Source organism: Brachyhypopomus gauderio, chromosome 12 (genome assembly GCF_052324685.1).
Source record: "Brachyhypopomus gauderio isolate BG-103 chromosome 12, BGAUD_0.2, whole genome shotgun sequence".
NCBI classification, from domain to species: domain Eukaryota; kingdom Metazoa; phylum Chordata; class Actinopteri; order Gymnotiformes; family Hypopomidae; genus Brachyhypopomus; species Brachyhypopomus gauderio.
Window position 1 is genome coordinate 13,146,828 of NC_135222.1, and position 27,998 is coordinate 13,174,825.

Here is a 27,998-nt window from a genome sequence, read left to right on the forward strand (position 1 = left end):
TATACTTGGGGAAATTACCACATAACAGATTTAATAAATAATTTAAACAAATTATTTAATTGAAATGCAGCATAAAAGTATTTTTTATAAATTTTCTTCATTGTGTTAAACCACAATGTTTAATGACAATATCCAATATCTTTATTACAAAACACCTTTACAAAATAATATTTTACATCTTATGGGTGCAATACTGAGTTGCACACGCATTCTTCGAGTGTGCGTATGGGCACACACTACAAGTTACGGGTAATCACACAGTACAATACGTATAGACATAGTAGCGGGCCATGTCCTTGTTGTTGCTGGACAGGTGTATAAGCGATAAATTATAGGCAATCTCTCTGCGCAGGTCCACCTGATCGTCATCAATCCCCTACAAACACAATTGGTGAACAGTGTTATTACTTTGTACAGCTATAGAACATTATATGACATGACTAAGTTCACAAAAATAAATTGTGATAGGAGGTCAAAAGAGTGTAAGGCTGATGTAAGGACTATGTGCGTTTGCTGAACAGAAAACTACAGTGAATCTTCTATATTCAAATGGAGACAGATTGGTTCCTCTTTGTCTACAGGTATACTGTACAAAAGCTCAAAACCATTCTGTATTATTCTGGGTTATTTAAATGGTTTTACAGTGTTTAGCAAATGCTTGAACATTATATGTTATAATTCTAAGATGCCAATATTGCCAATTGTGATTTACACCCCAGAGCAGTGGGCAACCCTGGCAATAATTATCTGTTATATACCTGTACACCAGTTCAAATAAATACCATTCCTTTCATTCACTTCATGTGAGTGTACTGTACACTCAGGTTAGAGCTTAAGGCATGATCCACCTGACGTCACAACCCACAAACGAGGCATCATCTTTTTGTCCTTTAGGAATGTATTGGTTCCCTGTGTTTTGTCTTTTAGGAATGTATCAGTTCCCTGCGGCTTTTATTTTTTAAATAAATGATGAACATTTCAACAGGGCAACTAGCTCACATTGTTATATTCCTTTTTGCTAAAGACACAAAGCATCAATGGAGTCTTTGTCGGAAAAAATGAAAAGGCTACTAACTTCACATACAATAACTTTCTGTGGCTGAAGGCAGCCACCTTACCCGGGAACTGAATCCAGGTCTGAAATGAGATAAACTTGAGCTCTGACCACCGGACCAAAGAGTCAGGTCCCTGGCACATCTGCCAGAATGCCCATGACTAAGTGACAGTCTCCATCACACATACCTTTTGCAATATTGCCTTCTATAAACGTTATACACTATAAAACTGCAATGTGCAAATTGATTTGCTAACACACCAGAGCCAGAACACATCCATCTTTAGTAATTTCACACAGTTTAGCTGTTTTCATTAAAACAGTATATTCCTATCTTTTTTCATTGCAGTTTAGATATTTTGAAACCCTACCTGTATATCCTCAAAACCAGTTTTTCACCATTTTATTATTTTGATTATTTTAATTATTTTAAAGTTTTGTTTCATTTCAGTTTTGGGTCCAATTTCAGATTTTCTTTCAGTTTTACCAACATAACTTTGATGCCAACTGAACGAAGGACCTGAAGTTCACCCACCTCCAGTCTGAGTGGAGGGAAACTCAGAGCTTTCTCATAGTAGTGGATGGCAAGATGGGTGAGGCCCAGCTGGTGAAGGGCCCGCCCCAAATTATACAGGCTCTCCTGACAGTGACCTCTGAACTCCATGTACCGCCACAAGAACGAGAAACCCTAAAGATGGGGGAGAGGTAAGCAAAAAGAAGAAAAAGAGAAAGCAAAAGAAAGAAATAGGGATGACGGACATTCAAAAGAACTTTAAAGACACAAACATCAGTCCCCTTTGCAACACATCATATCAACAGACCTGTAGTACTAGGGGGTGTCTCGACACATACAGACCTGTAGTACTAGGGGATGTCTCTTCAAAACAAACTTCTGGGAAGCCATGTGGAAGAACGTGAGGCCCACACACAAGCTGTGCAGAGGGTTACAGGGCTGGTTCCTGAACGTCTGCATGTACTGACCTGCTCCCAAACAATTAGGAACAAATAGGAAACAAGAGCAAGTCAGGATGAGCCATTTATTTAAAAATATCCCTTCAGATAAACTGTATTTATCACCAACACTGAACTATCTGCTAAATGTCTCAGATATTGCCCAATTAGCTCATTAGAAACAGGCCAGAATTATGGGCATGTCCCTTGGTAAATATTTTCATACCAAGATATCAATATCAGCTAAATATTGTTCAAGTGTTTAATGAATTTAAACACAATATAGTAAATGTGCCATATTGGTTAATTGTGATTTTTACCCAAATCGAAATTTGTCCTCCGTATTTACCCATCTGTACAATGACAACACACACACACACTAGTGGGCTGTGGTACACACGTGCCCAGAGCGGTGGGCAGCCCTAGGCCCGGCACCCAGGGAGCAGTTGGGGTTAGGTGCCTTCACTCATGGCCTAGGGCTTGGGAATCAAACCCACAGCCCTCCGGTCTGGACTGGTTGCCCAACCACCAGACCATGACTGCCCCAGTATCAGGGGAGAGCGCAAACGCAGTTCCCCACTACCAGAAATTATGCAGTCGAGATCCCCACATTTGGGGAATTCGCAAGAGTCAGCTTGAGTGCACACCAGGAACCGCCTTCCTGATCATGATCACCCCTGCCAGGTAAGTATATAGTAGCATTTTGTACTGCAGTGCAAAAAAGAAAAAAAAAAAAAAATAACCAACTTAGTTACTGTAGAGGGCTAATATTTATGCCAGATTGAAAGTCACAGAAAGGCATAGAAGTGGACGTCCTTTGGCCACATCCCACACTGGTGACTGCTTCATTGTAAACAGTGCCCTGCAGAACCACACACAACTCCCAGCACATTTAAGGGAGTCATGTCACGTCAGACCATTCAAACCGTTTACACCAGAGTGGTCTGTGTTCTAGACGACCTGCAAGGGTACCTGACCACACCGCCAGGAACAGGCGATGTAATCTTGCTTGGGCCAGGGAGCATTTATGCTGGATGAGGGACCAGTGGGCCTCTTTGCTGTTCACTGTTGAAAGTCAATTCACTCTAAGCAGAAATGATGGCAACAAACGATGTTGGAGACGTCAAGGAGAGCACTATGCATCAGCCAATGTTTTCACCAGACGAATCTTTGGTAGTGGTGGTGGTGGTGTTGCAGTGTGGCCAGGTTTGTCTAGTCAATACAGAATTGCCCTACACTTTGTGAATGGTACAGTGACGAGCATTGAATGAAGACTTCATAACACCATGAATTCAATCATTGTGCATGAACACAGTCCTAATTTCATCTTCATGAACAACAATGCTCTGGCTCATCGAGTTCTCTTCATTAGGGAACAGCTGCTGGAGACTGGTGTAACTCAATGGAGTGGCCTGGACTTTCTCTAGACCTGAATCAAAAGTCAACTTGAACAGCATGTCATTGTCAATATTGTCATATATATATATATATATATATATATATATATATATATATATATATATATATATATATATATATATATAAACAATATACATGAAACAATATGAAAATAATGAAATAAATATGAAACAAAAAATATATATACAATCACTGGCCACTTTATTAGGTACATCTTGCTAGTACCGGGTTGGACCCCCTTTTGCCTTCAGAACTGACTTAATCCTTCGTGGCATAGATTCAACAAGGTACTGGAAACATTCCTCATAGAGTTAGATCCATATTGACATGATAGCATCACGCAGTTGCTGCAGATTTGTTGGCCGCACATCCATGATGCGAATCTCCCATTCCACCACAACCCAAAGGTGCTCTATTGGATTGAGATCTGGTGACTGGAGGCCATTTGAGTACAGTGAACTCATCGTCATGTTCAAAAATTTGTCTGAGATGATTCGCACTTTATGGCATGGCACATTATCCTGCTGGTGCGGTGGGTACACTGTGGTCATAAAGGGATGGACATGGTGAGCAACAATACTCAGGTAGGCTGTGGCACTGACACAATGCTCAGTTGGTACTAATGAGCCCAAAGTGTCCCAGGAAAATCCCCTCCCACACCATTGCACCACCAGCCTGATCCATCGATGCAAGGCAGGATGGATCCATGCTTTCATGTTGTTGACACCAAATTCTGACCCTACCATCCGAATGTCACAGCAGATATCGGGACTCATCAGACCAGGCAATGTTTTTCCAATCTTCTATTGTCCAACTTTGGTGAGCCTGTGTGAATTGTAGCTTCAATTTCCTGTTCTTAGCTGACAGGAGTGGCACCTGGTGTGGTCTTCTGCTGCTGTAGCCCATCAAGCCTCAAGGTTCAACGTGTTGTGCATTCAGAGATGCTCTTCTACATGCCTCAGTTGTAACAATGGTTGCCGTTCTATCAGTTCGAATCAGTCTGGCCATTCTCTTCTGACCTCTGGCATCAACAAGGCATTTGTGCCCACAGAACTGCCACGCACTGTATATTTTCTTTTTTGGACCATTCTCTGTAAACCTTAGAGATGGTTGTGTGTGAAAATCCCAGTAGATCAGTAGTTTCTGAAATACTCAGACCAGCCCATCTGGCACCAACAACCATGCAATGTTCAAAGTCACTTAAATCACCTTTCTTCCCCATTCTGATGCTCGGCTGGATCTGCAGCAGATCATCTTGGCCATGTCTACATGCCTAAATGCATTGAGTTGCTGCCATGTGATTGGCTGAGTCGACATTAGCGTTGGACAGGTGTACCTAATAAAGTGGCTGGTGAGTGTACGCACGCACACACGCACACACGCACACACGCGCACACACGACAGTTCAACAGCAGACTGATCAGAGACAATCGGTGCAGCTGTATGTATGAAATAATTTCTGTTCATAAAAGAGCTGTGTGTAGCATCTAGCGGTGAGATTACAGAATGCAACCAACTGGGTACCCCTCCCTCACACTCCCTTTCAAAGCATGTCAACATCCACAATGATGTCAGCATCCAAGACTTGTTTGAGTGTGTCAAGTCATGAAGTTACTTTAGATTGATACTTAGAAACTGTATTTAGTTACAGGTTGTAGCTCTTATGTAAAATCATTATTATTCGTTTTTGCTAGTGTTACTTGTTCAGCATTGCAGTGTTTCGTAATGTTTCAACGCTCATACAAGAACACAATATTTTATTCTGGGTGTTTAGACTGGCTGTGAGACAGCATTAGCAGTTGTTCTCCATTTTCAGAGTCCAACACTAGATCATTAGAACATTAGAACCCTGGATCAATAGAACATTAGAACCAAGGATCATTAGAACATTAGAACCCCAGAACATAGGAGAGGTTAGAGACTTGAATAAAAGATTATTAAACATTACAATTGTCTTTTTCATCAGCTACAGGCCGATAGCGGCAATGTCAGGGTTTTTTGGACCAATGCCAAATATAAATTCTAATTTTGCCACAAAAATGTAAAATTACAATCCAGCTAGCTTACATATTAAAAAAAAAATGACACTAGAAAAAATATATTTCTGTAACGATGCCCATGGTCATGTTGTAATTTAATCTACCTGTCCAGTAGAAACTGCACAACAGAGCAATTTGCTTTGAACATGAACTTACTTTATAAATTAGAAAACTTTATATACTGTTTGAAATGTAACTTCAATCTTCAAATCTTGTCAATCAGCCATACAATTATTCCAATCAACTTCACACCATGGTCAGTGCAAACCCAATGCTCTGCCTGGCTCTGGTTACCTGTTGAGCTCAGTTAACACCTGGCTCCGGTTACCTGTTCAGCTCAGCTAACACCTGGCTCCAGTTACCTGTTCAGTTCAGCCAATACCTGGCTCTGGTTACCTGTTCATCTCACCTGTCGAGTCAAGTCCTCCACCAACTAGTGCAGCACTGCACTTTGTGTGCTCTCGCTCTACCACATTCTGTAGCATTGTTTATGAGTTCCAAATTCCCCATGCACCCTCATCTGGGTGGTGTTGCTGTTCCACATGATGGCACTCTGGACAGAGATGATGTTGTTCCCTGATCTGGTGGAGCTATTCTGCCAGTTTGAGGGAATCGACATCCGAATACTATGGAAACCACTGTTGCCTTCACCTTCAACACGTTTTCCAGCCCTTCATTGAGCCCTCTGTATTTTCTTGAGCCTGATGTTATCACTTGGGACTGCTATCCATCACTACTGATGCTGATTGAATAGCAAAGGTCCCACAGGATCCAGTGATTCTCCACCATTTTGGGGACGCGTGCCACTGTGAACTCAGACCTTCCAGCCCCAAATTGGCACAAATGTTTCTGTATACTATGCCAACCACTTGATTCCAGTGAACCATGTATGCTCTGGCTGCTTGGAACAATCCCCATAGGAGGACAATGTACTCCATGGGAAATCCAGGATTTATGCATGCCGAGTACGGGATTCACCAGACCAAGAGCACAGGACACCTCCGAGTAAGTTCTTAAGTCTTCAATTTATTCATTAATTTAAACAAAGTAAGAGTAAAACAAAAGAAAAGGGAGAGGTTTCCAGTCATAAAACAATTGGACAAAGCTATAATGTCTCCTGGACAAATATAAGGAGTTCCCTTAGCAAACACCCCACTGGACTAAACCTTAGTCTGCAGGTCACTCAAGCATGTTCTCTTACAGCCTTCCCTCTTTCTGACCTACACCACCCTTAAATATCCTGAGCCCAGCCATGGGCTACACCAACATATTGGGTAGGTGTGTCTTACAGAGGAGTAATAAAAGTAATAATTTTATACATCATACACTGCAGTGTCTAAACCTTAAATCCAGCTTAGTCTGATGGTCATTGTTAGCGCATTCTACCATAAAGTACATTTTAAAGTCCTATTCCTTTTATCCCCAGGTGTCCTTCTGCAGTGCCCCCTACCCTTACACTGTCATGGGCCCTTCTGACATCCATAAGGGCTGGAGCTTTTCCACCCCACGCTCTTGGTGGGGGCTCCTGGTAAGTCCAGTCTCTGTAACAATATTGTATAGTTCAATGTAATATGGGGCAGATTTCTGACCCAATCACACTGCTAGCATCCTACTGTTATATGGTGATCTTGGGAAATAGATCAAAAAGAGCTAGAAAACATCTGGAAGGTGAAAGCAACAGTTATTCCTGGGGTGTATCGGAACACAAGGGGCTGTGACCCCCAACAATATCTGAGATCTCTGCTCAGAAACAGCCAAGATTCCACAGTCAACCCATAAGCTCCCAGGCTTATGACCTGGACCAAGGAAACACTGCCCAGGGCCTTCAAACTGCTGTTTGAAAGTTTGTTAACTCCTTGAGAAGTTTCTACTGTTAACACCAGATTTTGTATATTCATTTGTATATCTGAATCCAGTCTCTCTGACAGTTGCCAAGATGTGATTGGTTGAGTCTTGCATTAAAAATTATTTTAGAACGCTCATATCTGTGCATCTATTTTCATAGCCTATTGGTGGAAGGAGTTCCTGGCCAAAGCCACATTGGTGCTGTGCCCGACTGACAAACTGCTTCCCTACCATTTATTATGTGGAAGTCATCACAACTTAATTTTATTCATTTGCACATTTAGGGGTGCACGATATGACGATATAAAATCGTGAATAGAGATAACGAGTGGAGAATCGCAGGCGATCTACCAAATTAGAGAAATCGTATAGATCGCCTTTGCCAATCAGCGCAATGACTTTTTTAAATGCTGGTTCCCGCCGAGGCGGCCGACGTAGGGCGTAGGACTGACAAATCACAGCGAACTGTGTGTCTTCCACGCCTCCATGTTGTTTGGAAAAACTAAAAGTGGACAACCATGGCTGAAAGCCAAACTGAGGAGCTGGTAACGAAGAGGAAATTTACCTCTGTAATCTGGAATTGGTTCGGATTTTCTTCCACTGACCAAGACCAAACTTTAGCGATATGTAAGGTGTGCAAAGAACATGTGAAAATGTCCGATGCCAGTACAACAAATTTATTCAATCACTTGAGACGTAGGCATCCTAAGGAATATGCCGAAAGTGAAACAATGCGGGCAGCGGGGGCAGCCGCCTCACAAGCTGCGGCCTTGGTGGTTTATACTTTCACGAGTGACCGTAGCGCGTGACTCCGCGCGCCTCGCGGGAACCCTCGCAAACAGCGGAAGCGTTTATACAGGTACTTAAACTTGCCGCGTCACTCCGCGTTCTTTGCAGTGTTGTCTGAAACGATATGTGGTAGAAACACCCCTCGAAAACAGGAAGGAACATTTACCTGACCAGTTTTAATGTTGCTTTGTGTTTCAGGTTTGAAAAGTGCTGGAATTTAGGCTAAAGTACTTGAAAATGCTTGAAATTGTAACTACTTCGTTTGAATCGTTTCACAACAAATATCTGTCTGACTGAACAGTTCTCTTGTATTATTCCAGGACGAAACATGAGAGAACGTGAAGACGTTAACATTGGGCGTTTTGAAAATAAACAACCATTAAATAATGTGATTAAAAAAAGCGAATTATTTTGAATCATTTCGACTACATGTATAAATATTTAACTTAATTAAGTTTAACGTGCTGGGAAATATTGTATATTTAGTGCAATAGTGCACTTTATCAGTGTCACTCATTAAAATCTGCTTAGAAAGAAAGCATTGTAGCCCACCATTTTATGGATGGAATATCGTGATAAAAAATCGAAATTGTGATTTTATGCAAAAAAAATCGTGCTAAATTTTTTTTCCCATATCGCCCACATTTTACATAGACCTATAAAACGATTTGCTCATTGTTTTGAAAGAAGGTCATAGCTAGCTAGTTTTGGCTATTGAATGTGTGATGTTTTTTTACACACATACAAGAAATGCTAGCCAACTGGATACCAGCTGAGTATTTACATTTAATTTAACCATCAAGTTAAACTTTCTAATACCAACTAATATGCTCCTGATGGAAATCTGGCTGTTACTAAAAGGATATGACTGTTCAGATATGGGCCTTTATTCATTTTCTGATATTTACTAGAGTTCAGCTGTTTATGTCATTGCCAAAGGAAAACTGCTAAATGGGAGGGTACCTTGGATCACAAGGGTCACATTAAATTTTGCAATAATAATAATAATAATAATAATAATAATAATAAATCTGTTTTATATAGCGCTTTTCTTAGTACTCAAAGTCGCTTTACAGTAATTTCACACAGAAATTCACGTACAATCATACACACAAAAAAAGAAAGAAAAACAAAACGGAAAGATAGGGTAATGACTTAAGTGTTATATGCAGACTGGAAAAGGTGGGTCTTGAGGTTATGTTTGAAGGAGTGCAGAGAATCAGAGTTTCGGATGGTCAGGGGTAGAGAGTTCCAGAGGGTGGGGGCAGCAATGGCAAAAGCCCTGTCCCCAATGGACCTGTGTTTGGTAGAAGTAGTAGGAGTGAGGAGGTTGGCATCTGCAGAGCGGAGTTTGCGGGTGGGGGCGTGACGGTGCAGGAGATCTGATAGGTATGAAGGGGCAAGGTTGTTGAGGGCCTTGTAGGTAAAGAGGACGATCTTGAAGTGTATGCGTTGTTTTATGGGAAGCCAGTGAAGTTGACGAAGGACAGGGGTGATGTGTTGTCTGGGGGGGGAGCCGGTGAGGAGTCGGGCAGCAGAGTTTTGAACATATTGTAGTTTTTGAAGAACAGAGGAGGGGAGACCATACAGAATGCTGTTACAGTAGTCGAGTCTGGAGGTGATAAAAGCATGAACTAATGTCTCTGCAGCAGAGGTGGGAAGAGTGGATCGCAGACGCGCTATGTTGCGTAAGTGGAAGAAGGATGTTTTGACTACATGGTTGATGTGAGATTTGAAAGAAAGTGTGGGGTCCATATAAATCCCAAGGTTTCTGACTAGGGGGGAAGGAGTGACAGAGTGGCCGTCAATATCGAGAGTGAGATTTTGGCAGGTGGGGAGGCTGGATTTTGGACCGAAAATAATGATCTCTGTTTTATTACTGTTTAGTTTGAGAAAGTTATGAGTCATCCAGTTTTTGATGTCTGTAAGGCAGCAGGTGAGGGTGGTGAGAATGGCAGGAGAGATGGTTTTTGTGGTGATGTAGAGTTGAGTATCATCAGCGTAGCAGTGAAATTTGAGGCCATGGCGACGTATGATGAGTCAGAGAGGAAGTATGTAGAGAATGAAGAGGATGGGACCCAGAACTGAGCCTTGAGGGACACCGTGTACGACAGGGATGGTGTGGGATTTGTGTTGGTTGATGGTGATGTATTGGAATCTGTCAGACAGGTAGGATTTGAACCAGGCGAGGGCGGTGTTGGTGATGCCGATCGATTCGAGTCGATTCAGAAGGATAGAGTGTTTTACTGTGTCAAAAGCAGCACTGAGGTCAAGGAGGAGGAGGATGGTGAGAGAGCCAGAGTCAGAGGAAAGCAGAAGGTCATTTATAACTTTCAGTAGGGCCGTTTCGGTGCTATGGTGGGTGCGGAAACCGGACTGGAATGTTTCGTACAGGTTATTTGAGAGAAGGTGGATCTTGAGTTGGTTTGCAACGGCTCTTTCCAGTAGTTTTGACAGAAAGGTGAGGTTTGAGATGGGTCTGTAATTATTGAGGTCCTCCGGGTCAATGCCGGGTTTTTTAAGAAGAGGAGTGATGGCTGCAAGTTTGAGAGGTGAAGGTACTGTGCCAGAGGTGAGGGAGGAGTTTATGATATCTGTGATTAATGGAGCAAGGGGAGTGAAGCAGTCTTTGACGAGTTGAGATGGCATAGGGTCCAGGGGAGAAGTAGAAGATTTCATAGTGGAGAGTATTTTGGATAGGTCAGCAGAGGTTATGGGTGAAAAAGTAGATAGCTGAGTGTCAGGTGGAGAAAAGGAAAATGTGGGTTCCGGTTGTAGGGTAGTGGAGGATGCAAGCATAATTTTGCAATAATCTGTACATTAGATTATATATATTATATCAAATTCCAGAGCAATAATTATCTGGCTTACTATTTTCAGTTGCTAATTAGCAATCCTCTGGCCTTAGCTCAAACTTGGTGCTCTAACACCACCAGTCAAATCTAATCTATGGTTGAATAAATGTCTAATGCTTGACAGGGTGCCGCACAGTAACAGGAGGACATTACATTTTAAATACCGGTATCTTCACAATTGACCAAGTATGCAGCAACACTTCCCTAGTAAGCTAAACCGATGTGATGGTGAACAATAGTTCCTGTTTGCTATTCACCCCTATATCTTACACACTGCTCCTTTAAACAATCACACCAACCCCCAGATGGCCTAGATATAGGAACAGGAAGCTGTCATGTCTCCATATGCTGAGATGGCGTACCGAGAGCATGTTTGAATGTGCCAGACACGAGCGAGGTGTGCCCGTTAAGGAGGCAGAGCGCGTGGTTCTCAGGGTTCTTCAGCATGAGACGCAGACAGAAGCGGTGGTGGCGTACATCCTGCGAGTGCAACGTCACCTGGTTGAAGACGTTCCAGAGCTGCGCACGCTCCACATTCCCTATCAGCATGAGTCTGGGCACACACACACACATGTTCAAGTGAAACTGCCTAAAAAGTCCTGAACTGGGAAATATTTTTGGCATATAAAGGCCACAAATTTTTACATGTGATGGGGAAACTAATCTGATGCATCTGATGCACAAAGATGAAGGCAGAACAGATGGCCCAGTGAGACCCAGTGAGGAACAGGGTGATCACTGCTCATCTGGCTTCTCAACATCACTGACTAGGACGTAGAATACATGTATAGATACAGTCATGGGAAAATAATGCATACCATAACCCTTAAACACTACATTTCCATTTATTAGGTCTGAATTATTTAGTCTTCATCAGTTTCAGTAAAATAACCTCAAGTGACAAAACAACAATATTTAATTATGATTTTTTTCCCCCCCAAACAGTAAACCAACAATTAAGGTGGGAGAAAATAAGAGCACCCTTCCTACATCCAGAGTCACAAAGACTAATTACTTACCATGTATGAATCAAATGATTCCTTAATCTTTTAGCTAAATTTAGGTTAGATTAAGCTGTTAGCCCAGCCGTTAGCTTTTAACGTTGTGTAATGTAGTTGGTAATTTTTGCTAATGTGTGTCAACATGTCGAATCCAGTCAAAGTCTTGAATCAGTAGAACAGCATTCGTATCCTTATGCAATTTATTTATTAGACTCCAGCTATCTATACCAGATAAATAAATACACTATACTGTACAAGTGTTTGACTGCTTTCACACACTGGGCGTTTTGATCAAATTTTTGTTTGTGTTTTCACATTCCAAGGTGTGAACATCATGGAGAGCCTCATATTTTACACACATCAGCAAGATATCCTATTTACACACTACATACCTTATCATTGTGATGTTGATAGAAATTATGATATTACTGATGTTAATAAAGAATAGAATGTTAAGAATGTTAAGAATATTCAAGTTATTGTTTATTATACCACAGTTAGTTCCGACCCTACAATGTGATTGGCTGAGAGGCGATCTAGGAGTGTCAATATTACACGTTCTAGCACTGTAACCGAAACTCTCCATGTATTACTCCGCCACATACAGGTAACCTAGCAATGAAGCAGCGTTTACAAGACAAACAGCGCAACTACAAACAAGCAGCAACATTATCAAAATGAATTACAGGGAGTTTGTTAAATCTATTGGCTTCGAAAGCATTTGTTTCGATCTAAAACTGGAGGATGAAGGTATAAATGACCAGCCTGATTCCTCCAATGAGCCATGGTTTGTCACGCTTACAAACAATGATTTAGATGAGCTGGAAATGCAGAGAAACGAAGTTAATACCGTAAAACAAACGTCCTGGGCTCTTAATGTATTTACATCCTGGTTAAAGAGCAACGACATTGCAGTCGATTTTAGTATTATCAACAAAAATTAAATGAATCAGCTTTTACGACGTTTTTATGGATACGTCAGAAACGTGAAGGGAGAGTTATATGGCATCAGCAGCTTCGTTGGTTTAAGAGCTGGACTGAACAGATACCTGAACAAACCTCCAATCAGTTGTGGATGGTCAATAATTGTTGTACTTTATTTTTTATAAATACAACAGTTGTTTTTGTGTATATTTACCTCTATAATATTTATTGGGTAAGGCTGTTCCAGTCAGAGGCGTAGCGCAAAATTCTGGGGCCCCACCGCAAGGAGGCAATGAGGAGGCCCGTGCGTGAGCTAAAATCTAGCGAACGACCGTAGCGCGCGACCCTGCGCGAGCGGTGTAGGCGTTTATACTTTCGCGAGCGTTGCGAGCGTCACTGCAGTTAATATGGCTTTGCAGTGTTGTCCGAAACCATACGTTAACAAATACGAGCCTCTTGTAATTCCAGGACGAAACATGAGAGAACGTGAAGACGTTAAGATTGGGCGTTTTGAAAATAAACAACCATTAAATAATTTGATAAAAAGCGAATAATTTCGAGTATATGTATAAATATTTAACTAAGTTTAACGTGCTGGGAAATATTGAAATGGACCTTGAAAGTGATGTACGCTGTCGCGGCGCGAAGTCGTGCACCTCTCGAATTTTGTAACTTCGCGCGCGCGCCGTGCTTCAGCGCGATCGACAAAGTCATGTTTGCAGGGTTCATACACCTCAACAAGGTGGAATTAAAGCACTTGTACGGCACTTTTAAGGTCCATTTCAATATTTTCCAGCACGATAAACATAATTAAGTTAAATATTAATACATATACTCGAAATAATTCGCTTTTTATCACATTATTTAATGGTTGTTTATTTTCAAAACGCTCAATCTTAACGTCTTCACGTTCTCTCATGTTTCGTCCTGGAATTACAAGAGGCTCGTATTTGTTAACGTAATTTCAACATTTTAATGTACTTTAGCCTAAATTCCAGCACTTTTCAAACCTGAAACACAAAGCAACATCAAAATGCGTCAGGTAAATGTTCATTCCCCTTTTTTGGAGGGGTGTTTCTTTATACTACCACATATCGTTTCGGACAACATTGCAAAGCCATATTTATGTTTGATGCCTGGTGTATATATACGGTCTCTGGTCAGGTAAAAATGTTCTTTCCCCGGTTTTGCAGAAGTTTTTTATTCTCCACTGCCACCTATCACCACCTATCGTTTCGGAGAACACTGCAGCGACGCTCGCGAAAGTATAAACGCCTACACCGCTCGCGCAGGGTCGCGCGCTACGTGGGGCCCCCCCGCAGTGCGTGCCTTGCGTGCCCCTCCCCTACGCCAGTGGTTCCAGTGTTGTGTAAGTTTAGCAGCGAGCCATTGAATGGAACTATTTTAACTGGCGGAGTGTTTTTAATCAAACAGGTCGTATTTTCTCGTCCTCTTTAACTCAAAATCTTTCAATAAACAGCGATAATGGAACTGTGGTATAATTGCAATAATACACTCGAGGTTCGTGCTATAACGTGTAATATCGGCACTGCTGTGCTGCGGTCGTAGGCACGAGGCCGCAGGCCGATATTACACGTTATAGCATTCCCTCTCGTGCATTATTGCGTAAATGTAAGACTGTAATACTATGTATTTTAATTTTAGGTATCAGATAAAAAATTGTCTTTTGGTGTAGTAGGTAGACAGAAGTTGGCAAAGACCACATTATTTTGATCCCAGTAAATAAAACCATTGAACTGAATAGTGTCATTTTTCCCATGACTGTAAAAGACGAGACATACCGTGTTCTAGTCATTCAATGCACATGACCTGGACACAGGATACAATACAGAGCACCGATCTCTTAGGAATGTTAAAAGGTCATTAAAACTTAAGAATGGAAAAACAAAATATCTTTGGTTCTGATCAACAAGGTTAAACAAACAATGTCTTCTTGGACCTTTAACAAGCTTAGACAACAGCCTGAAATCCCTTTGCTTTAAAAACCTGTACGATTCACTGAGTTTAACAAGACCCACCAACTAAATCCATGGGTATCTATTTACCGGATGTAGTCGTAGGCTTTCCGGAAGTTTCGATCCAGAAAAGCAGCGGAGAGCCCGAGGTACTCCAACTCCTCCCGCTTGGTGCGGTCATCGTAGAAGGAGTAGAACTCCAGCGAGGAGTCCACCAGCAGCTCGGCCTCGCCGAAGCGCTGCTCCTCACACAACGCCGTCAGGCAGCACATGAGCAACTTCCACCAGTCCTCACGCGACAGCACGCTGGTCTTACCTACCACAACACATTCATACCAACAAGAACCACAACACAAAGATTCTTTTTAATGCAGCCCTACTGACAATCAAGTGCCGACTTATGCAGTGTGGCAGTAATACAATGGACATGCTAGCTCCTCGTTTAACTAATGGGTGAGTGAGAATGTAACTACCTGTCACGTCCAGGTAAGCCGCTTCCTGGTCCTCGATTTCAGACAGCTTGCTGCGGGACACTTTGATCATGCGCAGGTGTCTGCATCCAGATGAAGTGCTAGCTATGAGACACACCTGAGCTCTCACCATCGCCACCTACGGGCGAGGGCAGGAGGTCACAAATGGCAAGCAGTCGCAGTACACGGAGCGTCTACAGAATTAACCTCATGACAATTCAGCACAGAAAAAAGTAAATGAAAAAGGAAAAATTGAAACGGAAGAGGGGGAGAAGGCAAACCTTGAGCAGCATGGACAGCATGGTGAGAAGAGTGTCTATGTAGTCCTCCGTCCGGCCTTGAGATCGGAGCAGTGTGGAGCGGTGGAGCAACAACTTCAGCTCCTACAGCAAACACACAACATTCAACTCACTACACACATGACATTCAACACTACACACACTACATTCAACCCTCCTCAAAGAACCTGTGCATGTGCTCTGACTCAGCTAGTGCAGTGCCTTATGTAGCATGAACAAAGAGGAAAATGTGCTAAAACAGTGACTTCAGTTCTGTGATTAGTAGGAGCATAGGAGGTTGTGCATAGAACCCGATTTTGGACGAAGCCTAGGCGATAGCTGACTGAGATATTAACATGCAGTCATCTAAATAATGCATGATTTAGCTACACTGGACAAGACCGGGGCAAGTGTGTAAACCTGCTGTGCAGCGGCCGAGTCTTGTGCCAGCGTGTCGGGGTCGTGCATGGGCTCGAGGGCCTGCAGGGCGCGCTCAGGTTGGCCCAGCTGCTGCTGTAGGGTGGCCAGGGCCAGACGGGCCTCCAGGTGGAGTGGCGCCATCTCCACCACCCGGGTGTAGCTCCGCGCTGCCACCTCCGCATGGCCCAGCGCCTTCAGACACTCTGGATGCACACGCACACACACACACACACACACACACACGCACACACGTACGTACAAACACACATATACGTACGTACAAACACACACACACACACACACACACGTACAAACACACGTACAAACACACGTATGTGTACACATTCACGCGCACACACAAATGCAAACAGAAATACATGAACAGTCTGCCACCATAAGATGACAGGGCAACTGTGTGTGAGTATATGTGTGACAGATATACTCAATAAACTGGTGGAAAAGTCAAAAGTAGAGGGGGCAGTTTATTATATATACATTATATTATAGACTGAACTCTATGTACTGTGTATGCAACATGCGTCAATAGTCCGCCATACTAAACTGCTAATGCATAAATAAAAATGTAGGGGCTAGTTTCCGGGACATAAATTAAAGCTAGTTTTTGAGCATGTGGCTTAAGTCAGTGGTGGTTCAGAAGTGAACATTTTCAAATCACACGCAGGCCTATTCCTGGTCATGGTAACCCCAGAGTCTTAAAGAACTGCTAAAGAAGCAACAGGTAAGAAGAGGTACAGGTGGGTAACAAAGTGGTAATCGGCCGAGAAGCAGTAACAGGTCACAGGCAGGTGATGGACAAGCATCGCACCAGCATGTCGGAGCCAGACCACAGCCAGGTTGTAGCGCTCGGAGCAGACGAGGGCGGACAGCAGTGGCAGGGCGGAGTTGTACTCGCCCTCGTCCATGAAGGCTTCAGCCACGTCCAGGTACAGATCGCCCAGGTCCTCGGGACTCTGCTCCATCAAAGACGTCAGCATGGGCTGGAGTCACAGGCAGGAAAAACCCCAACAGGTGACGCATCAGACAGCAGCTCTGCACTCTCCCTTTAGCCTCCAGGGTTATTAACACTGACATCAGTGAAGACAGCAATGTGGCACAGGCCTGTCTGGCTTAAAATACATTAGCCTTGCAAACAATGTCAAAACACATCTGGCATTTGGCAAATAAGGATGATGAATTTTGCCTTGTTTATAATGAAAAGGTTCAGCCCAACATGGTAATACTGCTATATCAAGATGCACCAATTTTAAGAGGGACTGAGTTTAGAAATTTGAGAGTGACAGAGGTGGGACATTTCTTCCAATAGACAAAGGATTGTTTTTAAAAATTGTGCTTGCATCCGAGGGTCGGATGTATTATATAAACGCAACACATTTGTGTGTGCATGTAGACATTATGCACTCACATCCAGGGGTTTGAAGACATGCTGGTGGATCAGACAAACCATGAGCTTCACCCTGATATCTACTGGAACGTCGTCAGGCACCCCAACCTCCAGAATCCGTCCTACAGAGGCAAAACCGGCTATTTTCACCCAACACTACTCTAATTCCAACATTCACTAGAACTGAGGCTTTAAAGTGTTAACTTTGATGGTCTTCTGATGGTCTGAGCAAACTGGGTATATCCCTCTGGATTAAGGAATCTGGATACTGAAGATTTATTAGAGATGCACCCTATTAATTTTTCACAGTGTTTCATTAATTTTGCCCCTTTTACACTATTGCATAAATTATATAGACTAAATGTATCTCTTTCTTGGTTTTGAAGGAAAAAACAATGACAACTGAAATCTACAAATATACACTACCAGTCAAGTTAGGACACACCTACTATATTTTAAATAAAAAATAAAAAAAAAACGGGCCATTCAGGATGGATGGATGGATGGATGAAAACATTCTCAAATAGGTAGAGCACTTTTGAGTGAGGAATTAAATCCATGAATTAAAACTGAGCATTTACAATTGTGTGTGTTGAATGAGTACAATGTATTGTAGTGTATATATTAATATAACCATCTCTTCTACTGGTAGTGTATATATTTATAACACTCCCTCTTCTACTGGTAGTGTACATATTTATAACACTATTTTCTACTGGTAGTGTATATATTTATAATACAACACTCTTTTCTACTGGTAGTGTATATATTTATAATACAACACTGTCTTCTACTGGTAGTGTATATATTTATAACACTCTTCTACTGGTAGTGTATATATTTATAATACAACACTCTCTTCTACTGGTAGTGTATATATTTATAACACTCTTCTGCTGGTAGTGTATATATTTATAACACTCTCTTCTGCTGGTAGTGTATATATTTATAATACAGCACTTCTACCAGTAGTGTATATATTTATAACACTCTCTCTTCTACTGGTAGTGTATATATTTATAATACACCACTCTCTTCTACTGGTAGTGTATATATTTATAACACTCTCTCTTCTACTGGTAGTGTATATATTTATAACACTCTTCTACTGGTAGTGTATATATTTATAATACAACACTCTCTTCTACTGGTAGTGTATATATTTATAACACTCTCTCTTCTACTGGTAGTGTATATATTTATAACACTCTCTCTTCTACTGGTAGTGTATATATTTATAATACACCACTCTCTTCTACTGGTAGTGTATATATTTATAACACTCTCTCTTCTACTGGTAGTGTATATATTTAGAACACTCTTCTACTGGTAGTGTATATATTTATAATACACCACTCTCTTCTACTGGTAGTGTATATATTTAGAACACTCTTCTACTGGTAGTGTATATATTTATAATACACCACTCTCTTCTACTGGTAGTGTATATATTTATAACACTCTTCTGCTGGTAGTGTATATATTTATAACACTCTCACCCTTCTCTCTTCAGCGGGCTCACCTTTTGGCTCATTTTTTTTTTCATCTCTGCTCTTCTCTTCTTCCTCCTCAGCCATCATATCAGCCTGCTCCATGCCTTCCTGAGCAACCACTTCTCTCTCCAGCACAATGCCACAAAACTTAACGAGAGCCTGCACACACACACACACACACACACACACACACACACACACACACACACACACACACACACACAGTACAGTGAGTCTATATAAATCACAAAGTATATTTTTCTTCTTCCACTCACTGGCCCTCTCTCACCTCTAAGGCCTGACTGTACTGGTGGTTGGCGATGTAAAGCTCAGCCGCCATGTTAACACACTCGTGTGTGACGAGCTCGGGGTGACGCAGCAGGGCCTCCTCCATCACACCAATAGCTGAAGGAAGCTCATTGCTCTCGTAGTAACTCCTAATCACACACACACACACACACACACACACACACACACACACACACACACACACTCACACACACACACACACACACACACACACACACACACACACACACACACACACACACACACACTTAACCGAACAACAATTAGATGGCTGAAGACCACAAAACCACTGAAAGAGCATGTCTTACTTGGCCATGTCGCGGGAAAGCTGCATGAAGTGCTCCCCATCAGTAGGGGGCAGCAGACTGAGGATGCGGCGGTAACCATCCATTGCCTGCTTGTGTTCGCCCACCTGTTCGTAGAGGCTGGAGCGCTCCCACAGGTAGCGCACATTACTCTGGTCATACTTGATCGCTGCGCAGAACCCAAACACAGAGCACAGACTAGCATTAAGATGTCACAGCATCAACAGACATCCATGCACAGTCTCAAAAGCATGCCCTGCTGTCCCTGTCAACTCCATCTTTAAAATATGGACAGATATAATGTAATACAGTTATACTGGTTCATCCTGAGCCTCTGTGATAGTCCTGACACTGCACTAAAAATACAGTGATGAAGTCTTGATTTAGCTAAAGACTGTCCTGCATCATTTTACACACTATAAATAAATCTTGTTTATGGGGTTTTTTTTAAATAATTTTTTTCTGAATTAATCACTAGCGATATAGACCTTAAAGATGACTGAGGAAGGACTTAAGAGACTTGACCCAACAACAAATCCATGCTCTATTCAAAAATAAGCAACAGTGTGTGATTTGCGTGATTTGTACATAAAAACAGCATTTAGACCAATAACACAAAACACAAGGATTATTGACACAGGACATTTGGTACAAACCCTCAGTTAGGTTTGAGTGAAATGGACGAAAACCACAGAGAAGAACCACTGGCACATTACCTACAAACACTGTGGACTCCAACATGAACTTCTAACAGTACCACTAAAGAGAAGCTCTCTGACCTTTGGTATAACAGATGATGGCCTGCTTGATGTTGTCCTGCTCCAGGGACATGTCAGCGAGCTTGACCCACTCCTCACAGTCGCTGGGATTCAGGTGTGCAGCAATTAGACCAAACTGCAGTGCCTTCTCCATGTCACCCTGGTCCTCGTAGATCATTGCCAGCGTGGAGAAAGGCTCGTATGCCAGAGGGGCTGGTAGCAAGGACAGCAATGGGTCAACATCTGACCAACACTCTCCACCTCCGTTTAAGGCTCTCCAAACCTAGGCAATACACACTTTGAGGCCTGTTTCTTGAGTTTCTGATTTACTGATCATAAATTTGTTTACCAACTTAGTTTACCAAAAGACAAATTTTGAAATAATTAAATCCTTATTAATCTTTGCAAATAATATGCAGGATAGAGAAAATTATCAGTGTTTTTATTCTAGTCACTTAAAATCCTTGTTCAGGATTTATTACAACCACTCAACAACTGTGTGTGTAACATTAGCTCTAGTAAACGGGCATGCCAGGGTCCGGCGGCACAAGGCAACACACCCTGGCGAATGATCTCCATGCACATGAGGATGGCGTCATCCTTCTCCCCACGGGCATAGCGGATGTTGGCCTCCCCCATCAGCCCTCGGAGGGCACGTGGGAGCTTGCTCCGCGGACGCCTTTCCTGAACACACACACACACACACACACACACACACACACACACACACACGGCCAGTCAGTCACAAGCAGAAGTGTCGATAATGCAGACCTCACTGATGCTGCGGCACTAGAACAAATGCCATACCATATACAAGGCCAAATCATCCAGCTACGGACCGATAACCAGCCTATCCAGGTAGAAGCTCCTATCAGAGACTCTAGTGAACATGCTGAATCAGCATGAGCAAAAAAAGCAGAACTTAATAGCACCACCTAGTCCTACAATAGGGTTGGGCAATATTGAACTTCTTCATACCATCTTCAGATGATACAGCGGTATACTGTATTACCAGGTGGGGGTTTGTGACGTTGTTGCACATCACCCATGTCCTGTTTATATTCCTGTTTTTCAGGGTATACCCATCTTCTTAATGCCCCATTGCTGGTCATGTTTTCAAGTCTCTTGTTCCTAGTCCGGTCTGTGTGTTTCAGGTGTCTTCCTGAGTTTTGCTTTATGTTTGTTTCCCTGTACTAGTCTAGTTCTCTTTAGCTTCTGTCTAGTTTTTATCTAGTGTTGGCTTGTTCATGTGTTCTCCCGTTGTTATTTGGTTTTTTCCTTGTCCATGTTCCTTGTTTTTATTTATCATGCAATGTCATTCCCGTAAATGCTGTCCTTATCTGTATGCTTGATATTTTACCCCAGCCCAGTCTGCCAAATATATTTCTGTTAATGCCCCTAATAAATCTCCCATCTCTATGCACTTCTGTCCACCTCCTTTATACCCAGAATCCCCAGCAATACACAGACAAACAACTTTGAGCATTGAAATGCTGCGTCTGATGAAGATCATGTCAGTGCCATGGACTTGTAGAATAATGACAGTGTGTCCTCGAGAAATCTGTCACGCCAGTGTTAAAAGAGAAAACAGAACATTTAACCGAGAGATATAGTACTAACAGATAGATAGTGCTGACAGACAGCACTGCACACGTGCAAGAATTGATGGGTTAAGCTGTTGTTGCCCTTATAGGTTCTTTCCGTCTCTCCTCTCTCTCCTTTCACACCTATGCCAGCTATGCCAGATTCAGCCTACACAAATTCAGATCTTGACATTTCTGACACCCTAAAATGAACATCATGAATGAGGAATGCATCTTTTAATGGGACGATCAAAGGACTTTTACTTTCTGAACCTGGCATGCTCACCTTTGCATGTCTCCAGTTCGATTTGAATGATAGATGACCCATACTGTACTCTTTGACACCCACAATTGGTCCACAATTTCTTTTGGTTTTATTTCTCTTTTCTAAACAAACTGGGAATTGAACCCACAACCCTCCGGTCATAAGACCAGTTCCCTAACCACCAGACCACGACTGCCCATTTTTATGTCAAATGTGCAGAACTGCAACCAAGACACAGCAAGCACGTTTGCTGTTCTGATCACCTACTCTGATATACTGACGACCATTAAAGACATGATAATCAGTTAGTCTGAAACCAGTGTTAGCCACATTGTAGGGGCCTATGTGGTCATTACTTTACACCAACATTACACGATATCATTTATATTGCAATGTTTTTTTGCTTGCATTTGTCTTGCTGCTAGGTTACAGAGATTAAGAAATATGATGGTAACATTAATGGCCTTTCAGTACCTCATAGGGTAATGTATGGATTGGAAAGGAGACTATAACAATATTTAAAAGGAAAGAAATTCGCTGTAGACATGTTACAAGATAACACATTTCTTGCCGTGCTGAGTATGTAAAATTATGTGCAAAAGAATTACATAAAAAGAATAAACAATAATACATTCACAACCCACTTTACTAAGAAAGTCATTAGAAGCCTCTTATTTTACAGACATGTGCCAACTTCCTGTAAAAATAATTCACCACAAGAACAACCAGGCAGCTGTGTTCACACTCATGAGCTCACACTCAGCTGTTTAATGTGAACTGGTTAAGACAAAACCTAGACTGCCTAGCAATTAACTATATTATGAATTGTAGTGTTTCTAATAGAATTATTAGTTGCACATTGTTGTCATATTATAATTACCTGAAGTTGTGCAGAAATCTCACAGTACTGTGTTATGAAGTTACACATGTGCAGATGCTTTGACAAAGTGTTTCAGATTCGAAAATGTTACAGAAAATGATTCAAGCAGCCATGATTAGTTTCTCTCACTTTAACTTGCTGCACACACCAATGACAATGAAATTACCTTCATCATTTTCTTGTTTTCCCGGTTTAGCTCCATCTCAAGTGCAAACACATCCCCTGGTGTGATCTCACCACCACCATCGACCTCATCATCAGCACCATCTTCCTCTCCAGCATTTCTCCACTCATCATCACCATCATCATCCTCATCCACATCTTCAAGACTCTCCCCCAGCATGGAGGCAAAGGCCTTCTGGACAGACATGCTGACCCCTTCTTCCATACCACCTGCCACAGGAAAGATCAAAGCTCTCAAGAAAAAAAAACAGAGTGTCTCTACACCAGACGAGCAGCTTAAAGCATAACAAGCATACCACATCAGGGATGAAGCATATATAACAGTTGTGGTTATACCATTGTAGTAGAGGATGCATATTCACTCTCTCTTGCAGTTTCACCTGTGACTGACCCCAACACCACCTAGATGACCTTAGATGACCTGTTATCCCTTCCAGAACACCCACACACAAGGCCCACAGGACTGAAGAAACCCTTATCAGACTCACCAGGAGCTTGGTATGAGGAATGATGGCTTCCACCAAGACAGAGGGCCCCTGTTTATGGCCTTTGTTGTTCAGCTTGGTGTATTCCTAACCATAGAGCATTGCATTTGGAACTCACGAACAGCCTTATATCCAAAAATGCTCCAATTTGGCCATGTTTCTTTTAACTCCATATTTTGAGATAGATAGTGGATTCCAATCCATTCCAGAGGAAACAGATTTTCAAGATCAATCCAAAGACACCAAAAATGGAATTATTATAATAAAGAAAAGGATAGCAGTTATAAATAAAGAATACAGGATCAGAACATGGAGCCCAGCAATATGCAGTGTCTGGAACACAACCAGCTAATCATACACTGTGCTGTCAGGACTGGTGTTTGGACATGAAGATTAAATCCATTATTACTGAGATAGTTGATCACCTGAACTCCAATATAGTAAATCAATTAAAATAGTGAGTTGAGGAAGTGGTCTTAAGTCACAGATGCCTTTAGTAAAGTGAATGCCACCAAAATGCCTTACCTAATGTATACTGATTAACCAATTCTTCTTTATTCCTAAATGATACACCCACAGGAAAAGTATACACATTTCAAAATCTGCTGATATGTAAATTTGGCATTTTCTGTCTTTGGTAAGCTTGTGTTTTAGTTGTTTCATTCTTTTGTTCCTAACTGGAGGGAAATGTCTTAACTTAGAATATTCATAGGCATAATAGCTAGTCCCTACTTTCTTGCAACACCCTCAAATCAATTCTTAAATATTGAAGCCTAGCATAGAAGAGTTGTCCTAACCCCCAAAAGAAATGTGCTTGGATTCCGTGGAGGCGTCAACAGTAATGGAAATCCAAGTATCTTAATATCTAAATCAAATCTAAGTATTTATGCTTTTACAAATTATCTTGTTTTCATTTGTACAGTTAGAGTTAGTTCTGTTCTTCGGGAAGTAATTAATATCAATTTTACAGTAGTGCATAAAAGACTGGTCAACGCACACACCTGCTCAACTCTATGAAGCCCTTCCTCAACCAAGTGGATAGTGGTTCTGGAACGGAACCGCTCACATATAGTCACTAAACTTCAATGAACCTTCCAGTATGGCATGGTCACTAAACTTCAATGAACCTTCCAGTACGGCATGGTCACTAAACTTCAATGAACCTTCCCATATGGCAGGGTCACTGTCAGTGCCTGGTAACTTCGGAAATTGTGTGTGGTTTCATTTTGGATCTCAAAATACCATGTATTCCTACTGATACGAGTGGTCAGTTATTCGAGCCTGATGGACCCTAACCCTGAGTAAGGCGCCTTCATTCATAAAATTCTGCTTTGATGCCAGTCTTGATGTTGTGCTCTTATTATTATCACGATAGGATTAGCTATCCCAGCCAAATTAGTGTGATGCATTTTAGTCAGTCCTTTGTTTGCAGTTTAGACTTGGATTTCAGCGCATTTAGAACAGGCACAGGACATGCCTTTATCTATCTATAAATATTTAAACATACTTTTATCTTCCCATTAGGAATTTCCTCCATAAGGCTTTTTACTCACTTTTAATTTGCTTTAATCACTGTAGCTTTGAGTTGGTTAACGTTGGTTTAAATGGTCTGTGAAGTTTTTTGTTTCGTAGGTAACTTCAGTTGTTTTTTTTTTTTACTTTGATTCTGTTAATGAGCCCTCTGAACCTAAGCCAAGTCTTCGACGTTCTGCATTCCATGCATTAATGTTACATTGTTGATATTAATTAATCAATAAAATCTGCAATAACTCAACAAACTAATCACTTTGGCAAAAAAGATTTAGCCAAAAGTATTACGTCACTGCACAGACTATGAATTTCACCCTCATGTAATAAGACTAATAACATTATTTCACCTGTACACGTTATCCAACTATATTTCTGGAATATTACCCCTAAATATACCACATCACGCATTTAAATCCTATAAATGTCTTATTAAAGATTTTATGTGGAATGAGAAAAAAAACCCAGAATCAGTAAACAAATTCAAGCTTCCCTTCCCAGGGATAAAGGTGGCATGGCTCACACACACGCACGCACATATGGTTAACAACACACAATAGTGACGGGAATTTCGGCTCTTTTTAGGAAGTCGGACCTTTTGGCTCAGCTCCTCATAAAGAGTCGGCTCTTTCGGCGAACGTACTTTGTTGACCGGGGGGGGGGGACAGCCAATTCTTGGGAAACAGCTTAGAGCACATATGTCAAAGTCAAGGCCTTTGATTATATATGGCCCCCTGGATGATATTCAATTATTCAACTATTCAACTACTAGAACCGGCCCGCAGGCCACAGCCGCCCGCTGGTGTAGGCCACAGCCGCCCACTGGTGTTTTGCATGCACAAACACTACATTCCCCACAATGCAACGGTAGCCCACGAAGTCACTGCAGCGCGCACAAGCGGCGAGGGTCCGTGCGGTAAAAATGGCGTAATCGCAGTGGCTCCGCCCGTGCGCGAGGGCCTCGGGCGCTGTCGATTCGCGAGATTGTGCACCTCTCGAATTTTGTAACGTTGCGCGCGCCGCGCCTCAGTGCAATGAACAAAGTCATGTTTGCCGAGTTCATACACCTTTACAAGGTGGAATTAAAGCACTTGTATGTCATTTTCAAGGTCCATTTCTATATTTCCCAACACGTTAAACTTAATTAAGTTAAATATTTATACATATATTCAAAATGATTTGAAATAATTAGCTTTTTATTCACATTACTTAATCATTTATTTTCAAAACGCCCGATTTTAACTTCTTCACGTTCTCTCATGTTTCGTCCTGGAATTACAAGAGGCTCGTATTCAGGGCCGGCGCCAGAACATATACAGTGGGGGAGGCGTCAGAAAATTTCGCGTCAGGGCGAGGGGACAGCGATTGCGCCGGCCCTGCTCGTATTTGTTAACGTAATACAAGAGAACTGTTCAGTCAGGCAAATATTTGTTGTGAAACGAAGTCGTTACAATTTCAAGCATTTTCAAGTACTTTAGCCTAAATTCCAGCACTTTTCAAACCTTTATTACTTTATTCATTTAATGTACAGGACATGTTTTCTTTGAAGGAAGTTTGTTTTTATCTGTTTGCTTGTTGAAAATATTGCTTTATTATTTTAAGCATTAAATAATATACACTGTGTTAGGTCTTGGTTCAATAGGCTATGTGCAATCATTTCAATATGTTTTAGTAAACATTGAACCAGTCCGGCCCTCGGCTTGTAGCAAATTTGGTTTTTTGGCCCTCGGTGTATTTGACTTTGACATTCCTGGCTTAGAGCGACATATCCCTGTGGCACCTAGATTATGTCTCTTAGGGAACTAAATTGAAATGCCGAATATTAGTAAGAGAGTTCTGTCTTATAACAGGTGAAATTGTAACAGCAATGCGTCAGATTCTTATGTGCTGGAAGGAGAGAGCCCCTAGGTTTATAACATGGGTGAACTCTTTAATTGAAAATATCAGCTGTCAAGAAATGAAGCAGTAGGCTAATAAATTTAATTTTACTTTAGAGCTATTCTGTTTTTTTTTATTATTATTATTTCCCTAGATTCAAGGGTGGTGCCCAGCAATAAATAATTCAGAACTTATATCTGTTGCTTCACCAACCTGCTGGATGTTTGCGCACTATTCTGGGACTCTGCTTTGAAGTGCTCGGCGTGGCATCATCCTGCTCCACTGCATCATTCTCTTCAGAGCAGTCATCCCTGTCTTCCTAAAATTATAAACACCACATACAGAAACAATGAAAATTGGGCATTCATCTCTCTGGTGTAATCAGATAGGAGTAGTCAGCTTTGTAGGGTTTTATTCTTTTTGGATAGCAGATTTAATATCCAGCATTGGTGTTTTTCCTGTACTAGCAGAAGAGAACAGACATTGAACAGAAAGGAAAAACTTGTAAATGAAGTTCTTCAATTAATGATTACCTTTAAAATCAGTTCAATTAACCTTAAAAAAATTACGTGGTTCATCTGTAACAGATATAACCACTTCTAACTGGCTATTAAACATACAGCGAGCTGCCACCTTTAGCTCCGCTCTCCTTCTTTCTCTCCGTCTCTCAAACTCCTCGAAGGAAATCTTCCCGTCCAGGTACTCGGTGAGTTCGGGTGTGGACTCCGCCATCCTGTCCGGAACCACGGACGTACGTGTGTCCTGCACAGAAGACACTTAGGACACTGCAGCCATGAGACGGAAACTGGAGGACTCTTCATGTACAATAAAACGCTTCATATTATTATTCTTCTTCGTCTTCTTTTTCTTCTTCTTCGTTTCCTGGGGGGCGAATGGAGGTTATACTGC

General features: G+C 41.7%; 1 protein-coding gene and 1 pseudogene across 1 annotated transcript; both read right to left on the bottom strand.

Annotated features, from left to right (window-relative positions):
- Positions 1-38: 38 nt before the first annotated feature.
- gtf3c3 (general transcription factor IIIC, polypeptide 3) lies at positions 39-27,954 on the bottom strand. Its single transcript, XM_077023213.1, has 18 exons — positions 27,723-27,954; positions 27,303-27,408; positions 23,183-23,409; positions 20,849-20,972; positions 20,310-20,501; positions 19,534-19,699; positions 19,206-19,353; positions 18,946-19,075; positions 17,445-17,545; positions 16,848-17,019; positions 16,022-16,224; positions 15,605-15,706; positions 15,327-15,462; positions 14,944-15,169; positions 11,315-11,505; positions 1,911-2,035; positions 1,590-1,742; positions 39-376 (listed from the first exon to the last, which is right to left on the bottom strand). The coding sequence occupies exons 1-18, from the start codon at positions 27,819-27,821 to the stop codon at positions 254-256; spliced, it is 2,724 nt and encodes a 907-aa protein (XP_076879328.1). The 5' UTR covers positions 27,822-27,954; the 3' UTR covers positions 39-253.
- Positions 2,557-2,697, bottom strand: LOC143528945 (U1 spliceosomal RNA; annotated as a pseudogene).
- Positions 27,955-27,998: the final 44 nt, after the last annotated feature.

What these genes read in the sequence shown, in the direction of transcription:
- gtf3c3 (XM_077023213.1), bottom strand. Translation starts at nt 27,821, where the DNA reads ATGGCGGAGTCCACACCCGAACTCACCGAGTACCTGGACGGGAAGATT. An exon ending in GACATCCCCTAGTACTACAG is followed by an intron (nt 1,743 to 1,910) that starts GTCTGTATGTGT and finishes CCCCATCTTTAG; the next exon opens with GGTTTCTCGTTCTTGTGGCG. An exon ending in TCCCTCCACTCAGACTGGAG is followed by an intron (nt 377 to 1,589) that starts GTGGGTGAACTT and finishes TTGTGTTTGTAG; the next exon opens with GGGATTGATGACGATCAGGT.